This window comes from Oryx dammah, unplaced genomic scaffold (assembly GCF_014754425.2).
Source record: "Oryx dammah isolate SB20612 unplaced genomic scaffold, SCBI_Odam_1.1 HiC_scaffold_4, whole genome shotgun sequence".
In the NCBI taxonomy this organism is placed as follows: Eukaryota; Metazoa; Chordata; class Mammalia; order Artiodactyla; family Bovidae; genus Oryx; species Oryx dammah.
In genome coordinates, this window is record NW_024070188.1 from 48,215,381 (window position 1) to 48,233,468 (window position 18,088).

General features: G+C 45.6%; 1 protein-coding gene across 1 annotated transcript in view; it reads left to right on the top strand.

Moving 5' to 3' along the window:
* Window positions 1-722: 722 nt before the first annotated feature.
* The window catches only part of RRAGD (Ras related GTP binding D), a 38,435-nt gene continuing 21,069 nt past the window's right edge, over window positions 723-18,088 (top strand). Inside the window, exons 1-2 of the mRNA XM_040238805.1 lie at window positions 723-1,081; window positions 14,755-15,050. Of these exons, the coding sequence (XP_040094739.1) occupies window positions 943-1,081; window positions 14,755-15,050 (435 nt within the window). The 5' untranslated portion in view covers window positions 723-942. The remainder of the gene's footprint in view (window positions 1,082-14,754; window positions 15,051-18,088) is intronic.

Genomic DNA, 18,088 nt, shown 5'->3' on the forward strand with positions numbered 1-18,088 from the left:
GGTAGGCCTGCTTAGTGACTACAGTAGGTACGTTTTCTCTGCGGGAAGCACTTTGAACCGCAAATGCGCACTAAAAGGCAATTGCCATGGAGACAGCGCCTCCTCTGCGGTGCATTTCTCCCGAGTTTTCTTCTTGGGGCGCTTCAGCATCCGCGGGGTGGTCTAGGCATGCGGCTCTGAGAGGTGTCTCGGGCGCAGCAGCCTTGGGCGGGGGGAGCCCGCTTGGGACTGGAACCCTCGCCCAGGAGTGAAGACTGGAGAAGGCCGCCCAAGGTGGGGTGTGTGTGTCGAGGTGGGCGGGGAGAGGTTCTTCGGCTGTGCGGGCCGCCGGCTCCCCTGCCTGTGCGTGGACCACGTGCAGGAGGGGCGCTTGGGGGCCCCGGGCGCGCAGCCGCGGTGGGTGACTGCGCCGGGTCCCGGGGCCCCGAGTACCCGGCGTGTGTGTGTGCGCGCGCTTCTGGGCGGGTGGAGGGCGCCGCGCCGCCTTGCTCCCCCTTGAGTGTGTGTGCGCGGCCTCGGCCCAGCGCCCCAGCGATCGGTGCCTGCACCCGGGAAAGCGCGCTCGCGCCCGTGTGGGGTGTGAGTGTGTGTGTGTGTGTGTGTGTGAGTGTGTGACTGTGTGTCAGGTGACTTGGGTCACGCAGTCTCTCTCCCTCCTCGGGGGAGGAACTGCCGCGCTCCGGCTGACTCCTCCGCCGGCGGGCGGGAGAGCGGGCGGGGCGAGGCGGGGCGGGGCAGGGGGCTCCGGGCGCGCTGGGAACCGCGGGACCCAGACCTGGACGCCGACCGCCGCTGGGGGAAGCGCGGTCCCCGTCTCCGCCCGCGGACCTCGGGACAAAACCTCAATTTAGAAATAGGTTGCGAACCGCAGGCCAGGAGGTTTGGCCGAACCCCCACCACCAGGGACCCCCGTCGTCCCCGGGACGGCCGGCCGTGGGCGCGATGAGCCAGGTGCTGGGGAAGCCGCAGCCGGAGGAGGAGGAGGACGACGAGGAGGAGGATGAGCTGGTAGGGCTAGCGGACTACGGAGACGGGCCCGACTCCTCGGACGCCGAGCCGGACAGCGGGGCGGAGGAGGGAGGTGAGCGTCGGGTCCCCGGCTCGGCCCCCCGCCGGGAGGACCTCGGCCGGCACTCCCGCCGGGCCGGGCGCGCGGGCCGCGGACTTGGAGGGGATCCAGGAGAGCGGAGTTTCGCGGTTGGGGTCGGGAGGGGCGCCGGAGGAGCTGTCGCGAGCTGCAAAATGGGGGAGCCCGGGTGCAGGCAGCGGCGGGGGGACCGGGATCGGTGGAGAGGGCAAAGAGGAGGCGTTTGGACTGGAGGAACGCGCGCTCTCGGGCAGTTCCGAGCTCTCCGTAGGGTCTGGGGGTTGGGGAGGGGAGGGACCCCCGGCGCGCCTGGGACCTCTCCCTGAATGCTGCTATCGAAGCCGGGGTCAGATGTCATGGCTAAAAAAGGCAGCCGGCGGCAGCGTGACTGGCAGGTCGTCGGCAGCTGCGGGTGTCAGTCTTGCCCCGTGTCGCCGCGGGAGGGGTCCAGGGGCCGGCGTGGCGGCACCGGTGGAGCGGCTGGGGGATGCGCCCAGGTGATAAGGGAGTCGCCGAGTGGCCGAGGGTATCCGGAGATCCAGGCAAATAGGGTTGTTAGGACACCTTATCTCTGCTAGGTGTCACCACCTGGGCATGGCAGCGCCTGCCCTGGAGTGAGCGCGGGGCGGGGAAATACAGGGCCACTTAGAAGCAAACTCTTGTTTCCTTTTGAAAAAGCGGGATTTAGCAATTGGCCAGCCTGTGGGGGCTTCCTGCATTGAATTCTTAAAGCCTAAGGAAGTTGAGAGCCTTTTAGGATTCCAGATTCATCTTTTTGTTTCCCTCCAAAGCGAGGAAAAAATCCTTTATTGTAAGGTCATTTGGAAAGGTCAGTAGAATAAAGCTGGTAAACACAACATCTAGGTGAAATTGTCAGCTTCCTAAAGAAAGAATGTTCACTTTAAAGAAATTGTAGGAGGGATTAAACAGTACTTTCTTGACTTGATTTTGAAGAACCTTTTTTGAAAATTCATTCAACTTATTTTAAATTCTCCATAAACAAAGCCTTTCTCTTGGGGGTGGGAGGGCAGTTTTCAATATTTTACTTCCTGTAGGTGCTACTTTCAATGAATCAGAAAAGGAAGAAAGTTAAGTCTTGAGCCTGATAGATGAGAAAGGAGCTTTCCAAGCCACCCTTTTTCAGGGTGCCGGTCCCTAGAGATGTTTTGTGCTAATTCTTCAATTGCTTAAACTTCTGTGCACACCTGTGCACCTCTCTCTTCTGCATTCCCCATAATTGGTCTCACAGTCTAGCAGGTGGCCACATTTTTGTAGATAAAGGCTTTCCACCCTTTTGTTGGAGTCTCTAGGGCTACTTTTGGTAATTAAATTGTTCAGTCGCTTCATTATTATTCAAATTGCATTTGTCAGCTCCTCCCCTAGATTTTTAGGAGGCTCCGGAGAGATTCGGAATGGGAATGTATTTGCAAGGTATCTGAAAGGGTAGACACACAATAGGGTGCAATTGTGATCCTCTGAAAAAAAGGAAAAGAAATGAGACTATATTGGGGAAGAAAAACCCTGTAATTTGATATTGTCCTGAGGGCCAGAGACTGGGATCCGGGAAATGCTTGGGGCCTGTTTGTTTTTCCTGCAGTTCTTTAAAGAGGCACTTTGCATTTTTGATTTGGGGACTTGAAGTGAAATTAACACTTTAGCTGAGGGGAAGGAATTTCCTGGAGGAAGGGCTACCCCAGGGCCAGATGTAGGATGAGCCCCACTGCTCCTAACCCAAGGTAAACCCACCTGTAACTGATGCTCCTGTATCAGGATCTTCCCTTGTGAGTTCTTGGGATCAAACTGGAATCTTGCTAATAAAAGCACGGAGTATATTTGTGTGGTGAGAGAAGCACACATTCCTGAATGAAGGCTGGCCTCTCTCCACCTGATTCTGCTGTGCCATGGTTTGTTCTCTGAAGATTTCCTCCAGTATCTAGGGCTCCTGTTCTTTCCAAGTGTTGCTGGCTTGATTTGGGAGTTTAGGCCTGAATGCAGAATCTCTATCAGAACATTTGCTTTTTCAGTCAGCAGTTCTAGCAAGGACTGTCCCTGACAACTGTCATGCCAGCTGATATGGTCCTTGGGAGTCGGGATGGGGGTGGAGGCTGGGAGTCCTGACTTCTGCTCCTGTGGTCTTCCTTTCTTGAGGCAGCAAGGTGTCACCAGGTGGTCATTCTGATTTCTAATGAGCCCTGGACCCTGTGTTGCCTTATAACCCTGTGTTATTTGGTATTTGGGGTAGATTTTACATTTACAAACTCCAGTAGTGGAAAGTGGGGGTTGGAGAGGAGACTTATTTTCTCTGAGAAAAGATGAATATGGTGCACTTTGAACCATGAGCAAATCATTTCTCTAATGAATTCCAAACCTTCCTAATGGACTTGGTTTGGTGCCTGAGCTTCACAGTGACATGGGGCTTTTTCCATGAGGTTCAGAACTCTGCCCTGGTGTGTGGGATTCAGGTCTGACCAGCATTGCTATGCAAAAGAATGTGATTGAAGGTGGGTCGTGTGATTTTTATTTGCCCGTGGTCTTAAACCCTCTCATCTTATTTTTAAACAGAGTTACCTCGTACATTTTACTACATTATGCTAAGTTTAAAAATGTTAGTGCAGCTAAGGTGAGCCTTAAACTAAACTACTTTGGCTTACACTCCACATTTTATTCATGAATAGCAGGAGTGTTCTTAGGTACTTTAGTTCTGTTAAGGATCAATTTGGCCGCTTCTGAACCCTCCCCGCCCCCTACCACCGGCCTTTCAGGGTCGTTAATTAGAGATGAGTCTCACCTTCAACCCCCATGCTTCAGATAAAACTCCAGAGAGAGGAAGCAATAATTAAACCATTAAAAACAATTGCACGAAAAATAATGGTTTATTTTATTCTTTTATTTTTAGACACAAATGGACTTTAAGTCTTAAGTAAATTACAGTGCTTTAAAAACTATAATAATAAGGAAAGCAATTAAATGATCATATTTAATCGGAAAGTGTAGTTATTCTTTCCCAAAGTCTCTCCCAATTTTTAAGGAAAATTTGGCTAAGACGACTGCTCACCCACGGTGCAGCTAAGTGTGGTCTTGTTTCCATAGCAGCCGATGTACTCTCTCAGGGTCTGAGGAAGTGACAGTTTAGGTGGTTACAGGAGACACAAAAATCCAGGGTCAGCAGGTGATACTTCCCTGATGGGTATAAAAGTGGTGAATCTGGCAAGTCTACTAATCATTAGTCAGCTTTTTTTTCCCCTTAAAATAATATTTTAAATTATTAATGAGTTATCTCTTCTCATTGTTTCTTGAGAGTAAGTAGAATTGTTCTTCTGATCCTGAATCCATGGCTCAGAGATGCCAGGGGACTTTTTTGCAGCCACAAGGCTGGAACTGAGCGAGATTTAGGATAGGGTCAGATTCATGGAAATTTAAGTCCCTTCTTTTGTCCGTAACGACTTGGGTTGACTACAGTCCTGGCTATAGCTAATCTCTTCTGGTTCTGAAAATACGGATATATGTAAGTGTTGGAAGAGATGGAAGCCTCGAATAATTGAAAATGATGTGACCAAGGTCACACCTTAGGCCCAGAGCTTATTCAAATACACATAGTTAGAGAGTATATTTTTATATCAGATATTTGTGAACATCTCTCAGTGATTCCTGGTGTTATAGAATCTTGATCCTCTACTTTTACCAGAAATCTCTCCCATTTTAATATTAAAACAGATATGGGGTAGTCTAATGGGAAAAAGATGCAGTAACAGTGAGTTCTGGAGTTCTGGATAAGAGATGTGGCTCAGAGTTTGAAGGATTATCTTTTTCTGTCTGGGGTGCCGGGTCTCAGGGTTCACTCAGCTTTATACAGCCTCACAACTCCCATCCCATAATCTCACTTCCACCGTCATGTCTGCCCTACTCATTTATCTTTCTTCTTCTCTACCTCTTTTATTCATGTATTCCTTACCTTCTTCTTTTTTTTTTTAAAGGCAACTCTTGGGACTTCCTGACAGTCCAGAAGTTAAGACTCCATGCTTCCAACGCTGGGGATGTGGGTTTGATCCCTGGTTGGGGAACCATGCCATAAGGTGCTACAAAAAAAATTTTTTTTAAGAAATTTAAAAAAATTTTAAAAGACAACTTTTAAATTCTCAAAGAAGGCTTTAAAGCTCTCCTGTGACAGTGGCTTTCCCTGTTTCTGCTGTGACATGCAAGACAGATAGGGGTTTTTCACTTCTGGCCAGATTGCGGGTGGACTTTCTCCTCTTGGGGACCTCTGAGGAAGACTCCAGCTCTGTTTCTCCGTGTGTGAAATAAACTTGATCACTCTCAGAGTGATAGTTTGGGGGAAAAAAGAAAAGCTCACAAGAATACTTTTCCTTTCTTACAGAAGCATGGGTAGGTCAGAACACATTAGAGATATTTTGTTTGTTTTCTTATTTTGGCTGGGTCCATGGCTTTCAGGATCTTAGTTCCCCCTCCAGGAATTGAACCTGGGCCATGGCAGTGAAAGCACAGAGTTCTAACCACTGAAGCACCAGGGAATTCCCAGAAATGTTATTAAATACATATGTAAAGGAAATATTCATATATGGAATCATGTTTTTTAGTTACCTGCCAGTGTGATGTGAGAGGATTTGAGAAAAATTTGATCTTCACATATAAATAAAAATCACCTTCAAAAGCCTTTCTGCCTTTGAAAATATGTATTCTGATTGAATTTAGTTTTCCTTATGAAGTAGTTAATCAGAGTAAATCTTCATCATTTTTTGCATATTCTCTTATTAACAATACTATTCATATATTTAATTCCTGCTTGGGTTGGAATTTCTTACTGGACTTCTGGGTCTTGAATGTGCAAATAGTTCCACTGATCAGAAATATAAAGGACTACAGATACTGATGCAAATAGAAACAATCCTGAGGCCTCTTCATAAAACCATAAGTGTATATCAGTAGAACCTTAAGCCCTTGTGGACCCCACAGAATACTAATAGCAAAGACATTCTAACTTCCTCAAGGGTGAATGAGCCTATGAGCCTCTCACTGGTCACATTCCACAAAAGACCCTCTCGTTACCTAGGCTTGGGCTGGGGGAGAAAGAAAAAAGGAGAGAGTGTGTGTGTGTGTGTGTTCTGATACATGTATGGGCATTTACACAGCTAGTAAGAAAAAAGTGTGTGTGTGTTCTGATACATGTGTGGGCATTTACACAGCTAGTAAGTGGGCAAGCTTGGATTTTAATCCCTGTGTGTGTGTGTGTGTGTGTGTTCTGATACATGTGTGGGCATTTACACAGCTAGTAAGTGGGCAAGCTTGGATTTTAATCCCTGTGTGTGTCTGTGTGTGTGTGTTCTGATACATGTCTGGGCATTTACACAGCTAGTAAGTGGGCAAACTTGGATTTGAATCCCAGTCTGGCACTAACAGGCCTCCCTGATGGCTCAGTGGTAAAGAATCTGCCTGCAATGCAAGGAGACCCAGGTTCGATCTCTGGATCAGGAAGATCCCCTGGAGAAAGGAATGACAACCCACTCCAGTATTCTTTCTGGAGAATCTCTTGCACAGAAGAGCCTGGTCGGCTACAGTCCATGGGGTCTCAAAGAGTCAGACACGACTGAGCGACTTCACTCCACTCCACTCTGGCACTAACACAGTACTTTTGCATCCATTCCATTTGCTACCATATTATCCTAATCCTTTCGTTAAATCTTTGTTTTATTTTCCAGTTTTGAGTCTGTTCAAAGGTGTCACCTCTTGGAGAACTTTCCTTAATAATAATAGCTCTTAGTTGTCAGAGACATCAGAATTTAGGAAATGCGTTTCATACAATGCCTTGTCCTCCCCAGGAAGTCAGGGTCAACCCTGTCAGAACCTCAGTTCCCTTTTTCCTGATTTCTGGTCCCTTCTTTGTTGTGAACATTCCCAGCCCACAGGATCGGTCAGATGAGGCCCCCCACGCAGCCCAGCCCCCAAGTTCCTGATCTGTCTTTCTTCTGTAGTTTTTGACAGGGCTCTGCCACTTCTGGGTTAAGTCATTAACCTGAAGGTGTTAAATGCTGACAACGGCCCAGTTAGATAACTCCTCCTCATAATGCTACCCCTTGGGTGACTGAGTTTCCCTGGGATCCCCAGTGGTCTAGTTACAAAGCTCTGTCTGCTGTTTGTGAAATTGGGTATCAGGACCCAGTAGAAGATAGGTAGGTATGTTCAGTGCCCCTGACCACAGTGGATAAGCTTTACTTGGTCATAAAACTCACCCTCTTGATACCTAAGTGCTGGCTGTGCCAAAGTCAGATGTGGAGTTTCTTCTTAAAGTTTCAGTTCACATTGTGCTCACTTTCTTTTCTTTTTAAAAAAAATATCTTTGGCTGCACTGCACAGCATGCAAGATCTTAGTTCTGCAACAAGACCCCAGTGGACACATGGAGTCTTAAGCACTGGACCACCAAGGAAGTCCCATCAATCACTTTCATTTCATCATCCCAACCAGTGAATGTCTATTGAGTGTTTATTATGGTAAACACTGAGGGCTTAGTTTTCACATCTGACAAAGGACGAGTGTTATCAATTTGAGGATTAGAGATGACACTGTGTGCTTTGTAGGTGGTCTGTAAATGGTAACTCTTAGTGATAAGAGGTTGGAACAGGTTGGTTTGAGCCATTTCACTGTGAACAAGGCTCAAACCTCTCCAATGTGCCCTCACCCTCAGCCAACAAGATCAGGGGGAAAATGGACCAACAAAGCATAGACCATCTCAGCAACCTGCATTATCACTTCAAACCTTCCTGCATCTTCATAGTTGTATTGCCTTCTGAGGCCCCAGTCTTTTTCTCATCTGAGCCATAGGCCAGTAGACACCCTGGACTCAATGACTTCAGATCCCTGTTCAGCCTCTTTGCCTTTACAGCTTGGTAAGTGGGCCCTTGTTCACTTGATCTTCCAGATTGGGAACCTGGGACTTCTTTCTCCCTTGTCCCCTGTGTTCAAAGGATCACTGAGTATTATTGAGTGAATTTAAGCTTCTCGTGGATCCATTCTTTCTGCCCATTTCCAAATTCGGCTCATTTGTGTTTCTAGAACAACCTCCTTATTGTCAGGGAGGAAAAACTCTTAGGTTCTGAACTGGAGTCCTGCAAATTAAACTGACAAAAGATATGAACAAGAGAAAAATAGGTTTAGTTAAGTACTGATGCATGCGAGTTTACAAAAACTTCAACTCAAGGAGGCAGTTAGAATTTGGGACTTATATACCATCTTAGGAGGAGGAGAGGAAGAGGGCCACTCATGAGAAAAATGACTTCAAAGGGGATGGGGGAAGGGGGTTTGGTGACATTGTTTGGGTGTAGCCAACTTCTTTTTGTCTCTGTCTCCAAAAAAAGATGAGAGTTGCTCCTGGGGAGGAGATTTTTGACAATTGAGTTCTTTGGAGGAGGATCTGCTTTGCGCAAAAAAGGGATTTCAAGAACTCCAGTGCCTTTAGCTCAAAATAGTCTTCTTTTCAAGCCATAGTGGCTTATTCTAGAAATCTTCACAGTCCCCACGCCGACCGCCTTACATGGAGTGAGTCTCTGGAACGCGCTTCCTGGTCACGTTGTGCATGTGTGTGTGTGTTGCTCAGTTGTGTCTGATTCTGCGACTGCGTAGACTGTAGTCTTCCAGGCTCCTCTGTCCATGGGATTCTCCAGACCAGGATACTGGAGTGGGTTGCCATTTCTTTCTCCAGGGCCTCTTCCCGACCCAGGGAACGAACCCGGGTCTCCTGTGTTACAGGCAGACTTGTTACTGACTGAATCACCAGGGAAGCCCCTGATCCTGTTAGTCTCTACTTAAAAATCCTTAGTGATTTCCTCATCGCTTTCAGAGTAAAATCCAGAGTTCCCTGCATTTCATTCACAACTTAGCCTGTTAATCTATCAACTAATTTATTTAATGGTATTTATTGGGCTCATGGACTTCCCCTGGTGGCTCAGATGGTAAAGTGTCTGCCTGCAATGCAGGAGACCTGGGTTCGATCCCTGGGTTGGGAAGATCCCCTGGAGAAGGAAATGGCAACCCACTCCAGTACTCTTGCCTGGAAAATCCCATGGACAGAGGAGCCTGGTAAGCTACGGTCCATGGGGTCGCAAAGAGTCGGACACGACTGAACGACTTCACTTTATTGGGCTCATACCACGTGCTACCAAGTTTTTTGCCTGTGTATATGTAAGACAAACAATAAACAAATCAAGACAAACATAAAGTAAAAAGATAATTTTGTATAGTGAAGTACTATGAAGAAGACACAGGGATATTAGGAAGTGGTGGGGCCCCACTGAGGCAAGAGAAGGTGAAATTGGCCCTGAGCTGCTTGGGAGGAAGAGCCCGGGAGGCCTGGGGAAAGCCGATCAAGTGGAGGGAGGAGCAAGTGGAAGCCCGAAGGTGAGGAAGCAGAAGGCCAGTGTGCCTGCAGGATGGGGAACTGGTAGGGAGGATGAACCAGGAATGGGATGAGAGGTGAGCCCACCTAGGGCCTTTTAGGGAAAGAAGGTATTTGGATTTTATTCTAAGTTCTATGGGAGGCCTCTGGAGAGTGGGCAGGCTTTTCTTGTCTTTAAACTATGTTCCTTAAACTCCAGGAAAGCCAAATTTCTTCCTGGCACGACCTTTCCCTCATTCATCTTTTTTATGCCTCCTCTCCTAGAAGACTCAGGTGATTTCTCGAGGGAGCCTTCTCGCTGAATCCATAACACCTAGATAGCAGTGCATTGTAAAGCTGTCAGTTTTTCTTGTCTATTTTCCTCTCTAATCACTAAGAAATGAAGTTTTTCTTTGAGTCTGCAGCCCCTGGCTCAGCCCTGTCGAACTTGGCAGACATTCAGGGAACCTTTATGAAACGGGAACAAACTGCCCTCTTGTAAATTTCACCTCACTCTGGCAACTTCCTGCAAACCCCCACCTACATTTTTAAAGAGCCCTTTCTGGGGTCCCAGCTCTAGTCCCAGACTTTTTTCTGTAGTTCCTTTCTGATTTTCCTTAAAATACATAGGGAAATACATAATGGCCCTCTCATTGCTCTTTTCAAAGCAGCTCTCCTTCATTCTCTTTAATGGATCACTTTCCTCAGGTGATTCTTCCTAAACTTAAGCAAGTGGGTGAAGCTCAGGGAAATGTGATGGGTGGAGGGCAGCCCTCTGCAGGAGACCCCCGGGTGTTTCCTTTTCTGATGTGAGCTCCTGACTACCAGTCCCAGAGTAGAACAAGATCCTCTGAGAAACCCCATAGGATTTCAGAAGCAGGGATATTTGAGAGAGTGGGGGAGGATTAGAAGGAAAATTTTTGCCAGCAGGGTTTTCTTTTTTTGGTTGAGCCATGAAGCATGCAGGATCTTAGTTCCCTGAGCAGGGATCAAACTTGTTCCCCCTACAGTGAAAATGTGGAGTCTTAACTACTCCACCAGCGTAGTCTCGTCAGCAGGCTTTTCTGATGTAAGAAACCTCCCCTGAACAACAGTAGTGGCATACAAAGCTTTTTGACTGTGGGTCCACAATAAAAAAAATGCATTTATATTGTGAAACAGCACCCACCTACGTATAAGTAAATTTAAGAGTTTCCCTAGCAGCATTTACTCGTGTCATGCGTAACACACTCTGGTATTTTCTAGTCGTCTTTTGTTTTCGTTGCAGTTCTAGTTGAATGCCAGCTGATTGGCGGGTAAGGCCCTGATGAGGGTGCTAGTACATACCAGTCCTGTGACCTCGGGCCAGTTCATTAGCCCAAGTTCTTCAGGGGTAGAACAGACTTGTTCTTCCTCATTGGGTGGGTAAAGTTTGTAGACATGTCTAGCGAGGTCCCTGGCACACAGTGTATTACTGTACATGCCAATTAAATATGGGCTTCCAAGGTGGCTCAGTGAGAAAGAATCCACCTGCCAATGCCAGAGACTTGGGTTCGATCCCTGGGCCGGGAAGATCTCTGCAGCGTGTGTGTGCCCGGTCGTGTCCAGCTCTTTGCAACCCCAGGGACTGTTGCCTGCCAGGCTCCTCCGTCCATGGCATTTTCCAGGCAAGAATACTTGGGTGTGGGTTGCCATTTCCTCCTCCAGGGGATCTTCCTGACCTAGGGATTGAACCCGACTCATGTGTCTCCTGCATTGGCAGGTGGATTCTTTACCACTAGCGCCACCTCGGAAGCCTACCCTGGAGTAGCAAATGGCAACCCACTCCAGTATTCTTGCCTGGGAAATCCCATGGACAGAGGAGCCTGGTTGGGCTATCATCCTTCGGGTCACAAAGAGCTGGACACGACTTAGCAACTAAACAACAGTAGTTAAATATGATAAAATACATCTGCATGGGGCTCAGTGTAGGGGTCTCTACAGAGTTGATGGTGTTCTTGCTGATCTGACTCACCATTTCCCAGCTGTTTATAGTTGGCGGCGCATGCTTGAATTTGGCCAGGAAAAGGAAATACTTCCAGCTGTGTGTGTATATTATAACCATATGTATATTTCACTTCCCAGCCACTCTATGTATGTAAACACTCATACACATTCCCTCCCCTTTCCACAATGGTCTCTATCTATCACCTCCACATTCTCCCAAGAGGAAGAGAGCCAACCTGCAGGGCAGCACTGTCAGTGATCATGCCACATAGAGTCTTGCAGACCCTGCTGAAGAGAAGTTAAAACCTCACCCACATCCAGCAGTATAAACTGAGAAGAGATGAAGACATTTATAAGCACTGAAATATTTTTGTGGTTGTACATAATTTAATGTGATGCACCTGTTTTATATTTTGAGAAACTTATTCTTCTATTTTAAAAAATTAATATGCAACTGTGCTTTTCTAAGAAAAACCATACTATTCTGTTACTTTTTGTCTGCCTCTCTCTCACCAATCTCCCATGTCTGCCTTGTCTGGAATTTTAGTTTCCAATTTTTTATTCCAAAATATAAAATCAATAGTTATTGTAACTTAATAGGTTTCAATAAAATTTGTCTTCCATTGCTTATTGCATTTCACCATATTTGAGTGTATTTTCTTTCAGGAGTATATCCTTGAGTAATTCTTTCAAAGAGATTAAGTAGGCAGTAAGCTTTCAGAGTCCTTCGATGTCTGAAAATGTCTTTTTTTTTTTGGCTGCACCAGGAGCCTTGCAGGATCTTAATTCCCAAATCAAGGATTGAACCTGGGCCTCCCAGCAGTGGAAATTTACAGTCTTTACTACTGGACTGCCAGGGAATTCCTGGAAAACATCTTGCTACACTTGTTGCTCTCCTACATTTGAGACACACTGTGACTGGGTATATAAATCTAGGGTGAAAGATATTCTTCAGTCCTTGACATGTGATACTCTCCTGTCCTCTTCTTTCATTCATGTTGTAAGAAGTCTGATGTTTTTATGAGTCTGATATCTTTATGAGTCCTTTGTAGATAATAGTTTTCCTCTTTTCATAGTTTTAAGTTTTATTATTATCCTTGATGTTTTGAAGTTTTACTATAATTATTCTTGGTGTGGGGATGTTTTTGTTTAAATTTCTCCTTTTTACTTTGTGGGCATGTTCGTTTTAATTGGAAAAGGGTTATCTATTTAGTTGAATATTGCTTTCCCCCATATTCTGTAATTTTTCTTTTTGGAACTTGTTTGAAGAATAATGGGACTTTCGAATTGCATTCTTGATGTCACTTTTACTTCATACTTTCCATTGTTCTGTCTCTTTGTACTGTGTTCTGAGAGACTGACTTTCTAGTCACTAATGCCGTGTTCATCTGCTTATTCTGCTTTTCAATTCATATATCCTCCCCTCTTGCCAATTGTGTTTCTATTTCTGAGATTCATTAAGACCCTTTTCCATAACTGCTCTTTGTCTGAACTGTCCTTGTTTCGTGACTGCCACATTTCTATCTTTGTCTATATTCTGCATTTTTCTTACAATGTTGGTTTATTTTCTTGATCTTTCACTGGGTTTCATACTTGGTCTTTTATTTTTGTCAGTCGTGAAGCTGTTTGTTTTTTTTTTTAAGTTGGAATATATTTCACATACCATAATATTTGCCTTTTCAAGTATATAGATCAGTGGTTTTAGTATATTCATAAAGGGATGCAAACATCACTGCTATTTAATTCCAGAACATTTTCATCACCCCAAAGAAAACACATAACCATTAACGGTCACTTCCCGTTCCCCCCACCCTCCAACCGCTGGCAACCACGAAGTACCTTCTGTCTTTATGGATTTGTCTGTTGTGGACTTTTCATATAAACAGAATCAAACAATTTGTGACCTTTTGTGTCTTCTTTCATTTAGCATAACATTTGCAACATTTATCATGTTGTGGCACGAATCAATACTTCATTCCTTTTTAATGGCTGAATAATATTCCATTATATGGGTATACGACATTTTGTTAGTTCATATTTCAGCTGATGGCCATTGGATTGTTTCTACTTTTTCGCTATTATGAGTGGTGCTTCTGTGAACACTCATGCACAGATTTTTGCTTGGACATATGTAAGTTCTTGGAGAAGGCAATGGCATCCCACTCCAGTACTCTTGCCTGGAAAATCCCAAGGATGGAGGAGCCTGGTAGGCTGCAGTCCATGGGGTCGCTAAGAGTCGGATACAACTGAGAGACTTCACTTTCTCTTTTCACTTTCATGCATTGGAGAAGGAAATGGCAAGCCACTCCAGTGTTCTTGCCTGAAGAATCCCAGGGACAGGGGAGCCTGGTAGGCTGCCGTCTATGGGGTCACAGAGTCGGACATGACTGATGCGACTTAGCAGCAGCAGCAGCATGTAAGTTCTTCTAGGAGTAGAATTGCTAGGTCATATGGTGACTGAATGTTTAAGCTTTTGAGGACCTACCAAACTGTTTTTTCAAAGCACACCATTTTATGTTACCACCAGCAGTGTATGAGAGATCCCATTTCCTGACATTCTCACCAACACTTGTTATTGACAGTCTTTTTAACCCATCCTAGTGGGGTATGATGTGGCATCTCATTTTTTTCATATGCATTGCCTTTATGACTAATGATGTTGAACATCTTTTCATGTGTTTATTAGCCATATGTGTATCTTTGGCTAAATGTCTATTTAAATCCTTTACACATTTTAAAATTGGATTATCTTTTTATTGTTGAATTGTAAGAGTTCTTTATGAATTCTGGATACTAGACCCTTCTCATATATATGGTTTGCAAATGTTTTCTCCCAATCCACTCTGGATTGGCTTCACTTTTTTGATGTGTCCTTTGAAGCCACAAGGTTTTAAATTTTGATGAAGTCCAAAATTGTTTCTTTGAGGCATAATTCAAATAAACAAGCATCTTTTTAGCAAACACTGATGGGCAAAGAAGGACTTTACTCTGGAATGCTAAGATGGATTCTTTCCCTGTATAGTCTGTTCCAGGAAACCTCTAGCCTTCACACTCTAGAGTTCCTGCTTGTGATGGGGAATTGCCCAGGTTTTCTGGCCCTCTGAGATGGTGTGAGAGATGGTGATGCAGCATTTTTCAGGATTTTTCACTTACTAAAAGCTGGCCCCTTGATGAGGGAGTGATGGAGTTTGCGCTTTCTGTATTTGAAAAGGTAGTATTGTCTGTGGATCCTAAATCATGTGCAAGGCAGAAGTGAAACTCCTCGCACTAACCACTGTGACAGCCTCTCACCTTCTTCTTGTTTTGTGGTTTTCCCAGTTCTGGACTTTAGCGACCCCTTCAGCACGGAGGTAAAGCCGAGGATCCTGCTCATGGGCCTAAGAAGGAGTGGCAAGTCATCCATCCAGAAAGTCGTCTTTCATAAAATGTCTCCCAACGAAACTCTGTTCTTGGAGAGCACGAACAAGATCTGCCGGGAGGACGTTTCCAACAGCTCCTTTGTTAATTTTCAGATCTGGGACTTCCCAGGACAGATTGACTTTTTCGACCCTACCTTTGACTATGAGATGATCTTCCGAGGAACAGGAGCACTGATATTTGTCATAGACTCCCAGGTAGGGCTCCATCTCGGTGTCTGGTGGGACTGCAGTGCCCCTCCTCCCCTACGTTGACACAAGGTCCCTTGCAGTCATTTGGGTTTGGGTCTTAGGGTCAGGAATAGGGACTTCTACCAGACTAGCATTTCTTGGTTGTGGCTGTCTGGCTTTGGAAAGGGGAGAAAAAAATCTCCCTTCACAAAACCCTGACCAACAAGCAGTGTTTGGGAACTGTGTCCTCTCTGCAAGCCTAAAGAGGACCTCCCAGAGGGAGGGGACCACCGTGATAGCCAATGAAAGCAGCTGTGTGTCCCCCCTCTGCTACTCTTGGCAGATATCTCTAAAAGATCACAGGTTCTGTGCAACAAAAATACATGATTATCTACATTTTAAAGTGTTTACTATGTCCTGTGAAGATTAAGTGCTCTGAGTGTCGACATTTTTCTTCTGAATCAAACTATTGCAGTTCCTACTAGTATACTGTTAAGGCAGCATGACTAGTATGTATTTTAGAGGTAACTAAATACAAAATGTGAAATTTGAGATACGTATATTTTTTTCTACTCCATCTGTGTATCTGCTTGACTAAGGGTTTAGCATCAATTCTATTTTTGGTTTCTGTTTGTACTGAAAACCTTGTTCACATAAGGTGGATATGGGGTGATTTTTGCTCTAACATTTACTCAGTTATTTAAATTCCTTCCAAGTTGTATCTGCTAGGTTACCTGATTTTCTATCACACAAAAAAATATTTTTTGTGGTTTATCAGTAGACAATCCTGATTGTGTTTTCATTTTAACTTTGCTGAAAACAAAGAATTGGGAGCTGCTTGGCTGGAGAAGAACCTTATCACCCAGGCTTGAAAGTCACTCACTTTATTGGTATTCAGACCAGCCTTCTGAATGGTCTCTCTGGTTCCCTGGGCCTTTCTCCTGTGAAGTGGGGGATGGAGCTGATCGTGTAAGGGCAGGAGGAGAGGGAGATAGCAGGACTAAAAATACATCTCAGGCAGGTGGTCTTAGGAAAAAGCACAGGTAGCAGACTGGGATATTGACATTGATGTTTTTCAAACTATTCCACGTGTGGTTGCTCTTAGAAAGTGTCCCCAATGGTGGGCCAGCCAGAAGGCCCTCCTAAGGGCTCTCTTTTGCAGCTGTAGGGAATTAAAAGGTAACAAGTCCTACAGCAATGCCCTAAGCCAACTCTAAGCTCAGGTCTCAATGTTTGCCTGCAATTGTAGACCTGCAAATGGACAGGTGGGGCTGAGCCTCTTGCGAGCCCAGTCATGTTGGGGAAGAAGGGCTATGAAGACCATTGGTAATAATGGTTCTGAGTCCACGCTTGCAGAACTATTCTCGGACAAGACTACTCATGCCTGAGAGCATTGTAAACTCACTCATGGATCGAGGTGCCTGTTTAATATAATAATGAAATTTGCAACTCAGCCTTTTAGTTCCAAGTGACTGCACGGTGAACTTGTGGAGCTGTGGGAGCATGGCCAGATGGTTTGAAGTTCTTTTTCTCCTTTGTGTGTGGGGTAGTGGACTAGGGAGGCTGTCCATTCCAATATCTGCTCCATGGACAGCCATGCCTCTCTTCCTGTGGGCCCACCCAGAGAGGCACACCTCTAGCACCTTCACTGGGTCCAGGCGCTGCTGGGAACCACACTTTCCTGGCCGTCCTGCTCATCCTGACCTGTTTCCTGGCCCATCTGTGGTTTTGGCAGTATCCCCTTCTTCCTGTCTCAGGTTGGCCAGCACCATAAGTCAGGAAGCTTAAAGCCCAGGAGGAGCAGGCAGGCGGTGAACAGGCCACTCGCTGGGAGGGGAGGCTCCAGGGCTGTCATGCGCCTCTGTCTCCTCTAAGCTCCCTTTTCTCCCTGGGTCTTGCAGCTGCTGCACTCACGGGGTAGCAGCAGCAGTGGCCCTGCCCGTGGGTGAGTGGATTCCAGCCCTGACTCGTCACTGCAGGACTATGGCTCAGGAAGCCCTTACCATCAGTATCAGATTGTGTATACATACAGTTTACATTTATGGAATTTGAATTGCCAGTGCAACTCTGTCTCAGGTGTTGATAATACAGCTTTAATGTGATAAAATAGGTACACCTGCCAGTTTTTACATTGTTTAGGGTGTTTTTATTGCCTCAGTAATCTCTCTTTTTTTGGTTTGATTGAAGTATAGTTGATTTACAAATTGTATTAGTTTCAGGTGATATATATTAAAGAATATATATGTATATATTCTTTTTCAGATTCTTTTCCTTATAGGTTGCTATAAAATCTTGAATATAGTTCTTTGTGCTATACAGTAGGTTCTTGTCGGTTATCTATTTTATATACGGTTAAGTCGCTTCAGTCGTGTCCAACTCTGTGCGACCCCATCGACGGAAGCCCACCAGGCTCCCCCGTCCCTGGGATTCTCCGGGCAAGAACAATGGAGTGCGTTGCCATTTCCTTCTCCAATGCAGGAAAGTGAAAAGTGAAAGGGAGGTCACTTAGTCGTGTCCGACTCCTTGCGACCCCACGGACTGCAGCCTACCCGGCTCCTCCGTCCATGGGATTTTCCAGGCAAGAGTGCTGGAGTGGGGTGCCATTAGTGTGTATATGTTGGGCTTCCCAGGTGGCGCCTGGCAGTGCAGGAGATGCAAGAGCCATCAGTTCGATCCCTGGGTTGGGAAGATAGCTTGGAGTAGAAAACGGCAGCCCATCCCAGTACTCTTGCCTGGGCAATCCCATGGCCGGAGGAGCCTGCTGGGCCCCAGCTCATGGAGTCACAAAGAATCAGACAGGACTGAGCCCACACACTAGACACACTAGTGTGTATATGTTAATCCCAAATTCCAAATTTATGCCTCTCCCTCCCACACTTGACAGTTTTTATTTTCTATTTTTAATTTTTTTGGCCTATTTTTTAAATTGCAGCCGTAATTTGGTTTTAATTTAACCTGAGCATGAAAAGTGGACTTTCTTTTTTTTTTTTAATATTTTATTTATTTATTTGGCTGCGCCAAGTCTTATTTGGAGCACACGGGACCTTTTTTGTTGCAGCATATGG